The 11,107-nt window shown below is 36.3% G+C and overlaps 1 protein-coding gene across 4 annotated transcripts in view; it reads left to right on the plus strand.

The window, feature by feature from the left end:
- Nucleotides 1-11,107, plus strand: part of NUP214 (nucleoporin 214) — a 101,109-nt gene that overhangs the window by 65,482 nt on the left and 24,520 nt on the right. For all 4 annotated transcript variants that reach the window (XM_072632745.1, XM_072632746.1, XM_072632743.1 and 1 more), the window contains exons 25-28: nt 1,144-1,219; nt 3,228-3,330; nt 7,337-7,427; nt 9,632-9,693. In XM_072632745.1, coding sequence (XP_072488846.1) covers nt 1,144-1,219; nt 3,228-3,330; nt 7,337-7,427; nt 9,632-9,693 — 332 coding nt within the window. The remainder of the gene's footprint in view (nt 1-1,143; nt 1,220-3,227; nt 3,331-7,336; nt 7,428-9,631; nt 9,694-11,107) is intronic.

Raw genomic sequence — 11,107 nt, forward strand, 5'->3', positions numbered from 1 at the left:
TCATGATCTCAAAGCAAAAGCAAAAATAGACCTAATTTAAAGAGATAAGCAGGGAAACTACATCATGTTGAAAGGTATCATAGACAGTGAAATAATATCATAACTTTTTACAATAAGTTTCTCTGGTAAAGGCCTCATTTCTCAAATATATACTGAGTATAGAACTGAGTCAAATTTCTAAAAATTAGAGCCATTCCCCAGTTAAAGGATATGAACAGGCAGTTTTCAGAAGAAATCAAAGCTATGTATAGTCATTTGAAAAAAATGCTCCTAATCAGTATTGATTAGAGAAAGGTAAAATAAAATAACTCTGAGGAACCACTTCACATTTATCAGAAATGACAAATGCTGGAGGGGATAAGAGGAAAATAGATATACTAATGAACTGCTGCTGAAATAGTGAACTAGTCCAACCATTCTGGAGAACAGTTTGGAACTGTGCTTAAAGGGCTATAAAATTATGTGTTACTCTTTGACCCAGCAATATCCATACTAGGTCAGTATCTCAAAGAGGTCAATGGAAAAGGATCTCTATGTACAAAAACGTTTATAGCGGCTCTTTCTCTGGTGGCAAAGAATTGGAAATTGAGGGGCTACCCATCAACTGAGGAATGGCTGAACAAGTTATAGCATACAATTGTGATGGAATACTGTTGTGCTATAAGAAATAATGAGGGGGGTGGTTTCAGAAAAACATGCCAGTGACTATATGAACTGATGCAAAGTGAAGTGAGAATAACCAGGAGATCGTTGTGCACCCCAAGAACAACGTTGTAACAATGATCAACTTTGAAAGACATGGCTACTCTGATCAATACAATGACCCAACATAGTTCCAAAGGACTGATGATGAAAAAATGCTGTCCACCTCCTGCGAGAGAACTGATGAACTCTTAGTACAAATGAAGTATAATTTTCTGGCTTTATTTTTCTTACTTTAAAAAAAAATATGGCTAATATGGAAATTTGTTTTGCATGATTTCACATATGTAATTGATATATTGCCCACTTCAATGGGCATGGGAAATTTTTTTTAAAGAAAAGAATATTTAAAATAACATATTGTTTAGAAAAAAGTAAACATGCTTTTTTTCATTAAATCATGTCTTCTTATGTGGTTATACCGTTTCTTTTAAAAAATAGGTCACCCGCACCACCATCAGCAGCCAAAACATCCCTCCACTTGTTTGCTACAGTGGCTGCCAATCAACCTAAGCAGGTACCTTATTGATTTTTATTCTTTTAGCAAAGCCATTTGTCATTTTTGCCTTAGCAACTGATGGTGACAATATTTAAGTGCTATACATATGCTTAATTGAACCATGGACTTGTAATCCTTTCTGCATGGATGCCCTAACTTGGTCAATGACTGATATCTTTTGTTTTGGCTTATCGTTGGTTAGGGCTAGACTTTTTAGTCTCCAAAGATTTGCATTTTACTTCAGATTGTGCTGGGTACATGCTTCAGTGCCTTCCTGTTCTGTTGTTGTAGAATTGGATTATAGACTTAGAACTGGAAGAGACTTCAAGGGCCATCTACTAAGCCACCTCATTTTATAGATAAGGGTCTCAAGTTCTCTTTTATTTTGTTGTAAGTTGTTCTTTTTATTATTTACCCTACATGCCTTTTAGCCCTGTTTATTATCCATCATCTAACACCAGTTGGATAGAACTGGCTACACATTCACTCTATCTAGCTATAGGCTTTTGCATTGCCCCTCCCTTGAAAAGAACTCCTCTGTGCCATGTGACCAACACATCATTTCTCAGGAAGATGAAAAAACAAAATGAATGGGCTTAGAAGTATAGCATGAAGTTAAAGGAGACATATACAGAAACTAGTCAGTGAAAGCAAAGAGATTGTTACAACTTTTCACAAAAAACTGGTATCACAGCCTCTGAAGATGACTACATATTTGAGTTTGAGATTGATTGTAGAACTCACTTTCTCTCTTTTTTATAAGTCACTGCTGTGGTCTCAAGCACATGGCTCTACCTCCCTTATCCATAGTGTTCATTATATATTTAAAATAAGGATAATTTTAGTAGTTGTTCAGTCTTTTAGAGCTCATTCATAGTAAACATTGAAGGCTCACAGTGAGGAGCAACCTCTACTAAAGTCCTTTTCTAATGCCTCCTTATACTGTAATGGTAACCCTTGAGTCTGGAAGACTGAGCCAGCATACTGTGAGCTCTAGCCAGACTTAGCACCTGCAAAGGCAATGACTGTGACTGCTGTCTTAGTCTTTGTTGTCTGAGAATCAGCCTAGCAAGCTGAATATAGAAAAAAGCTACAAAGCTCTGAAAATTTTTTGATTACAGCTACTGATGAAGTCTATCTAGTAAGGTATAAAGGGTTTCACTCTGTGTCAGAGGAGGGAATGTCCCCAGTGGTAATATAACAGATTTTAATGGAAGCATTCAATTCTTTGAATTATTCATATGATTGAAGTATTTGAAGTGAGGTACAGGTCTTGGTTAGTCACATAGAATACATAGTTCACTAAGTCACAAAGGCAAAGCATCAGAAACTTATTTTGTCACTTGCAGCTCCACTGGTATGTCAGGTGTATTGGTCCCAACCTCTAGGAGTACCACAGAGTTATTGCTGAAGGGGAGGAATCCACAAATTCATATTAAATGACTCAATATAATTGTGTTGCATCCAGTATATTGCTGTTTTTTAGATATTTTTGATGCATTGTGATTAGTAAAATAGAATTTCATTTAAAAGTATTACTAAACAAATAATTATGTATCATTGGCTATTAATCTGCTGTTGTGGTGGTCTGTGGAGTTTTTGATGCTACAAAAAGCATCCTAACTTTAGAGGTAGACAGAATCATAGATGTCATCCTCATCAGCCCCCTCATTTTATAGATGATAAAACAAGAAGCCCCAGAATGTTAGGGGATTTGTAAGATCACGTAGTAGTGTGTGGCAGAGCCAGGATTCGAACATATGTCCCTGACTCCGGGTCTAATGCTCTTTCTACTGCTCCATGTTGTTTCCCCCACACATGGGAATACATGGTAGTATTAACAATGTAAATAACCCAACCTGTTTTCATTCCCTTATATATATATATTCAAAACAAATTAACTTCTAAAGTGTTTGTTTGCAGACCTTTTATTGTAATGTTTATCATTGTATATCTTTATGCAGTTGCAGTGATAAAGCATTTAATCTGACAGATTTACTTGTGCATTTTTGTGTTCTCTTTATAGGGGTCTCTCATAAATTCCATCAAGACGCAGTCTCCACCTGGCCCTACACAAATACCAGCAATAGTCACATCTGGCCAGCTGTCAACCAGTGACAAAGTCTCGGGTCAGTTTGCTTTTCTGTTTTCAGTGAAAATAAACACAAAAGAAAGGCCACCTCATACAACTGACATCGCTAATATGAGTTAATTTGTAATTATTTTGGGAGGTCAAGGAGACTGGAAAATGAAAGACCACATCAGTGAAAAAAATCTATTCTTCTTCATTCCCCCAAAAGTCACCTTTAGCAACAGTATACTTTCAGAAATTTTGTCTTCAATTTGATAAGGCACCTGTTTTTGTTAATTTTTATTTTATTTTGAACTTAAACACAAAAAAATGAAAAATGAATATTTCCATATATACAACAGAACACAAAAAGAGGATTGTATATGAAACTTGTGAGTTTATATTGCTTGTCTCATTAAAAAGAATAACAATAAATTCCCCATATTGCTTTTAAAACTATCTTGCTTTTCTATGCTTCCTTCTTTCCTCTTCTGTTCATTCTTCAAAATGTTTTAATGGCTGTCTTTTTTTGGAGGAGGGAGTGGCATCAGTATTATTAACCTCTTTTTACTACCTTCCCTACTCCACCCCAGTCCCCCAGATAAACTGAGAGAAGAAAAAAAATCACTTGTAACAAATAAATATGGTCCTGCAAAAGGAATCTACCCAGGGGTTATGTCCAAAATTATATGTCTCTTTCTGAATCTTGAGTGCATCACCCATCAGTCAAGAGATACACAGCCTTTTTCATCATAAGTCCTCTGGAGACAGGGTTTATTATTCCATTGATCAGAGTTCTTAATTCTTTCAAAGTTATTTTTCCTAATAAGGTTTTTATATTTGTATAAATTTATCTGGACTCAGCATCATTTTATATTACCCAGGATTCCTCGAAGTCATCTGTTTCATCATTTTTTATAGTGAAATATTATCTTATTACATTTCTGTGCCTCTCCTTGAGCTTCCCTTTAGAGCCTCATTGGTTTTTTTTCCTCTTGAGGCAATCAGTGTTAAGTGACTTGCCCAGGGTCACACAGCTAGTAAGTGGCAGGTGCCTGAGGCCAGATTTGAACTCAGGTATTCCTGACTCCAGGGCCAGTGCTCTATCTACTGTGCCACCTAGCTGCCCCTGATCACAGTTCTTTTCTTTTTTCCATTGAATTACCACTTGAGGATGAAGAAGATTGATTTACTTGTAATTATCCCTGCCCCAAGAAGGAGGAGCTATCTTCTGTCTTAACTCTACCCCCCATTCTGAGTTTGATGTATTTCTATCCCATACTCTGTGTGTGTGTGTGTATGTGTGCACGTGTGCGTATGTGCACACATGCTCACACGCCCTTTTTTGTCCATTTGAGATTCATGTGATGCCTACTGCCTCCACCCCTTCTTCAGTGTTTGTATAATTTTTTTTCTCACACATCCAGTTAAGAGGAATTTCCTTCATTTTGCTCAAGTATATTGCTTTTATTCTCTCTTCTTTTTCCCCTCTTAAACCCCTCAGAATAGAACCAGTCCACCGCCCCCACTTGCCCTCTCCACCAAACACCTCAATTGTGCCACCCCACTCTTTTCATTTCATTTCTAGTTTGTTTTTCATTTTATTTTTATTCTTAATTTTTTCAATCTTTTTGTATTCTGATTTTTTTTTAAATATTTTTGCTTTCTTGTTGTAATGATTTCTGTTTGATCTGTTGTGGCTTTTAGGGGAATCCATTTGCATTTTCTCTCTTTTGCTTCACTTTTTTTTAGGTATTCGTGTAGTCTTTGTGGAAAATCTATTTTCTTGAAGTTGTTATAAAGATACTTTCTCCTTCTAGTATGAAATTTGAGACCTCTAAATCTACAGTAATTTTTGTAATATTAATTGGTGTCATCTTTGGTTTACTTATGTTTCTGGCTTTAGGTTTCACCACCTGCTACTCTCTGGAGTATTTCACCTTCCTTGGTCTATCCCTAGGTCTCCTGAATTTCTGTACTGAATCCTGTCTCCTGGGGTGGTAGATCCCCTGAATGTTCAAGGGCTCTCTTTTGAGTTTTAAAAGAGAATATGAAGAATCATTAAGCTGTTTAGTACCTGGGGTTGTTCCTGTCATAACTCTGATAGTTGCCATTGTTGGTGATTTCCAGGTTCACTGCTATGGATTTCTAGTCACCCTAGAGCTTTCTTAGGGACTTCCCAGTTCTCAATGCTTTCTGCCTCTGGATGTAGAGCCCTACAAACTACACATGTCTGATTGTCTATTATAATTATACCTGGCCCATCTCTAGTTGGGTTGGGAGACTGGCAGCCTCTTTGCCCATGCTGGTGTTGGCTTTGTTAATAGTGTCTTTTCCTGTTGCTTGTAGGTTTCTGAGTGACTTTGTGCAGTCATAGAGTAGAAGTCACTTACTGTAGTTCTCATTGGATTTTTTAATCACTGTTTGGCCTGATGTGAATTTCAGTTTTTTTGCTAAAGTATGTAGAAGCTGAACTCTTTGCCTCTATTGGGGCTGCCATCTTGCCTGGAAGTCCAATTTAATGAAATCTCAAGTATTTTCCAAATATTTAAAAGAAAGCCTACTTGGAAAGCCTTTCTTCAACAGACTTATTAGTAGGATAGGAGTATATTCTTGTTCTAATAATATTTCTCCAAACCTGAGGTATAGGGTCTAAGTATCATAATATGAAATACCAGTCCCACAAAGAAAAGGGAATCAGGAATCATCTCATTTCACAAGAAGGTAGTGTTGAATACTACTTGATTCAACCTGAAACTTTATAAGGAAATATTTTAGCAAGACTCCTGAATCATTTGAAACTCACAGAGGTAAACTGGCACAGAAAGAAGTCACATAACCAAGATTCCTAGGTTCTTAGATTAAGAAGGAACCTCAGAGATCAACAAATTCTATGCCCCCCTAAGCCCATAAGGCTAAACAGAACAATCAGTCAATAAATATCAATTAAGCAGTAAACAGAATACCTGGTCTGGAGTGAGGAAAACCTAAGTTCAAATCCCACCTCTGACACAAGCTGTGTGACCCTCAGTAAATCACCCAACCCCATTGGCTTCAGTTTTCCTGTTTTATAAAATGAGTTGGAGGAGATGGCAAATTACTCTAGTGTTTTTTCCAAGAAAACTCAGAATGAGTCCCAAACAGTGAAACAGCACTGAAAACCTCTAAAACGACCAAAAAAAAAAAATACCAAAAAAGCCCACATCTTCTGTGTGCCAGGCTCAGTCAGGCCAACAAGGCTTCTTAGAACAAATTTTGAAAGTGGACCAGTGCAAGTAGACTTCTTTTTCCCATTGGTGTGTTATTAAATAAAGCTGCAAGTCTTTATGCCTCAACTCTTTTTGATGGGTTTATTGAATAGTTTGGGTTTTTTTGGTCATTCTTCAGAATTGAGACATTTGCCAAACAAACTAGATAAATCTGTGGAGACTTCTCTTCATTCTTCTGTTAGACACCTGTTAATCTGATTCTTAGGTGCATTTCTAGGTAGAAATCCATCATTCAATCATGGTCATAAAATACTCTCTTTATTCTCCTTTCTTGGAGAGCACAATGGCAACGTTCATATACTTTTTTATTATAGAAAGAACAAGCCTCATTCTCCTGGGGGAGGTGAGGAAGATTTAAATATTTCTGAAAGTTTGTTTTTCTTCTTTCTCTTTCCATTCATGAAAAGCCACCTTTTACAAAAACTTCTCTAAAAAGGTGCTTTTTAAAGTCAATGTGCAAACTAATGAGAAGAGTATCCCTATCATCTATTCTGAGTTCTCATTTATGAACAAATTACTCACTCTTGGTATTGTTAAATGAGCAAGAACAAGTTTAGAGCTGAACAGAAGTCACTGAGACTCTGCAGTTTCTGGGTCCACTGACAGTGAATGGGGTGGTGCAATATCTGAATTGATAAATAGATATAGATTGACAGATATTTGGTATGTGAAATCACAGTGCAGCTACAGTGGTAGATATAAGTAGTAATGTGGAATGGGGGGTAAGGGGAGAAGAATAACATACTAGTTGTTACCTAAATTGACTTCATGGAATGGGCTTGTTTGTTTCTTTAGGGCCAGGGACAGCCAAGATGGAAACAACTCTGACTTCGACTTCATCAGCATCTGGACAATTCAACAAGACATTTTCATTCTCTTCATCAGGGTCAGTATTGAAATTAAATTTTATGGCAAGGTTATATGTTTTCATCAATTTTATAGATGGCCTACCCAGATTTTATAACTTGGAGTCATTTTTACAAGTTTGAGAAGTGTCAGTCTCTCTAGCCGATGGCAATGAGTGTTTTTAATGTATTAGCATGGATATTTTCTCTATTTTAACTTAAATTTCTGCATGCGGTGTCATATGCTTTCATCAAGGATGGCTCCAAATTATTTTAGGAGAGCCTGTGCTAAATTTTTAAGTTGATTTGCATTGTCATTCTGTTTACTCTTCATTGCAGCAACTGTTACATGGTGGGCTAGGTGACTAAATTGGCTTTTCTTGATTACAAGTCCAGCATCTTAAAGCTTCCTAGGGAAGATGACAAAAAGGCATGGGGGTATTTTGAAGCATTAGTTTTTATATGCAAGTGGAGGAATCTATTTCAGTTAAATTTTTAGATTGTTTGATTATAAAAATTCACATTAGTTAATAAGAATTGGTTTCCTTGACTTCCTGTCCCACTCAAGATGAGCTTTTCCAGCCATTGAAACAAGAGTGTTTATTTTTTCTGAAGATTGGTTTCTGTAAATGCCAAAACAAATTGTTGCAAGTATTCATGTTGAAACCTATGAAATCTCCTCATGTTCAGTTACCTACAGAGATGGGATTATGATGGATGCCAGTGATAGAAAAACCCTCCAGAAATTATCGTCTTGTGTCTTTGATTGTATCTAAGAAACCTCTTATGACTTTTTTGTTTAGTAGTGTTTCTTGTTTCAGATTTGCTTTGGGGAGGGGAACTTTTAATTTTGTGGTTGAAATCATATTAACCGAACTCTCTTTTCCTTTTTTTTAATATGTGTCTTGAGTAGACATTAAAGCTAACCTGTTAAAGTGAAGTATGAGAGAGAGATTTTTAGATTAGGGCCATAGGGAAGATTACACATTAAATGTAGTATGTGACAGACCCTCAGTTTGTCTTTTACACTTTGTAAAGATAATTTGGAGTAATTATAAAGTTAAAACAGTTTTCAAAAATATTCAAATGCTTTACAAATGCTGGTTAAGTTTTCCAATCAGGGGATAAATAATCATTATTCCTTCCTCCCCTCCCCTTCCCAGAAGGTAATGATAAAAGGTAGTTTTCTTTCTAAGTTGTATACCTTAGTAAAACCATCCAAAAAAACCAAATATCAATAGTACAGCCATCAGTTTAATGATGGCCATACGAAAAACTACCTTAGTGAAGACATTTATAAAAACTCTGAATGCCTATTGGCTGGACAAAGCAACTATTTCTATGGATTTATCCTAACAACATGACATAACATTCATAGTGAAGATAGTGTAGTGTTATGAAGTATACAGAAAAATCCAAATCCTCACCACAGCACATAGCCACCTATTGAATTCACTATTTTAACTTCCTCCACCACTTTTTACAGCATTCTTTTATAGTGAATTTGCTTTTTGGCTCTGGCACCTTTGCTAATAGTGAAAAGGAAATGTATGGCAGAAGAAGGAAAGGGTAGGTTAAAAAGAATCAGATCTGTCTCTGAACCAAACTTTCCAACCTGTAATTCAGGGTTCTGCCAAATAAATAAGACTATCTCCTTTTATACATAAACTTCCCAGGTAGCAGAGTAACCTTCACTTGTGTGTCAGGATCTTAATAGTACATGCTTTTAAATTGTATTTTGGTTCTTTTTTCCTGGGGTGGATGATTAAAGGTCCTTTACCCTATCGCCCGTACTTACTTTTTCATCATGATCCTTTTCTATTGCTGGCCTCTGTGAACCCTTCACTCAGCCCAGAGTGATGGCCTTGCTTCCTGCAGGTGCATCTGAGGTTTTCATGCTTCTGCACCTTCACTTGTGTCATTTTCCTTTGCCAGGAATGCCTTGTTACCCACCCACCTATTCCAATCCTACCTAGCTTTCAAATTCGAGCTCTCAGTGTATCTCACCTACCTTTGAACTCGTCCAGTCCTCACTGTTTTTTTCCTACTAAATTGTGAGCTTCTTGGAGATTAAGACCATGTCTTACATTTCTTTGTACCCATCACAGGACCTAACCCAGAGCCTTTTACATAATAGATTGTGAGTGCTTAATAAATATTTGATGATTAAGTTAGCAAAAATATTTAGATGGAGAAAAAGGTATATTAACTTGTTTCAACTGTTTTTTTCCTTTTTTCTCTCTAGGACTGGCTTTAATTTTGGAGCAATAACATCAGCACCGCCTCCTAACTTCACTGCCTCCCCAGGTAAAGTTCTGTGAATTACGCAAGTTACCCTTTTGTGTCTCCTCCTGAACAGACAGTGATTCCTTCTCTTCTTTACGTCTTCTGTAGCTCTCTATGTGCTGTCAAGTCTCTGTTGTTAAAATACCCGTAGCAAGAGAGTTGTTGTTAGGAATGCCATCATCATTACTATAATAGTACTTTGATACTCTAGAAAGTCTGACTTTAAATATTAGTACTCAGTCCACAAAACAGCAAATTACAAATAGCAACCCTTCCTTATATCATGAGTTTTCAGGGCCAAAAAACATCATCACCTGATGGTCTTCTAGTGGAGCCTCTCCACACTTAACTGAAGTGATACACATAGTCTGTTTTTAGGCCCTTAGTCAAAGTCTTTCTCCAGTTTATAAGGCTTCCTGTTGTTTGTGTTCTACTTGTCTAGACTTTGAGAGCCATGGGTGACTTCTGTGATGTCATGAGGCATTGTAGTAGAGTTCATGATTTTGTTTGTTTTTTAATACCAATAATTTGTGAAAATGCTGAATTTAATGTGAAAGATCATAACAAGAGAATGGAATAAGGTCTACTCACTAACTGTAAACATATGGGAGAAAAACTGAATGAGAATGAATGTGATTAGGATTCCTGATAGGGATATAGAGTCAATCACAGAAAAGTTATACTTTATGCATTGAAATCATTTTAAATGTAATAGTCAACAAGCAAGTTAGTTGGTTGTGATGAAGTTTGGTATTTAGTTTCTAATAAAATATTTAATAATATAAAAGAAAATGCTTGATTTTTACCGAATAATGCAGGGGAATTGTGACTGCCTAGTTTCTTAATTTAACTAAATTATTTGCTTCTGGAGCATCATCAAGTAATTGTATTAACATAAAAGCCATACAATTGGAAATCCCTTTATTCCATTCACCTTTTTCTTCAGCACATCTAAAACTGCACTTTTTATATGAGGATTTTACACTCTGTAAAAATGAACTCAGTACCATGAAAAGAGAAGGCCTAACTCCTTTTTTTCTTAATATCCTCTTAAGCAATTCCAGTGGGTGCCCAATGAGTTTGCACCAATCATTTTTTCTAAAAGCTTATTTGATCAGAATCTGGTTACCTCAAAAGAATCCCAATGTGCTTCTTCATTTATCTTTTGATTCTTTATATGAAGCATATTTCCTGTTGACAAAATGGCTGCCATTCCTTCATGTGATAACTCTTATAAAACAGAACTTCTATTTCCAGTTCTCCCGACTCTTAGGAGCAATGATGACTGTTGTCGCAGTTGCAGTTGTTTATACCCTTTCTGTTAGTTGTTAAACTAAGGTCCTAATCTTTTTCTTGAAGCTGGTCTTTGGCCTGTCAATTATGTCTTTAAAAGTGGCCTTTAAGCTGTTATTTCAGTGATACATCTTATACCTGG

The sequence above is a fragment of the Notamacropus eugenii genome, chromosome 1 (assembly GCF_028372415.1).
Source record: "Notamacropus eugenii isolate mMacEug1 chromosome 1, mMacEug1.pri_v2, whole genome shotgun sequence".
Classification (NCBI taxonomy): Eukaryota; Metazoa; Chordata; class Mammalia; order Diprotodontia; family Macropodidae; genus Notamacropus; species Notamacropus eugenii.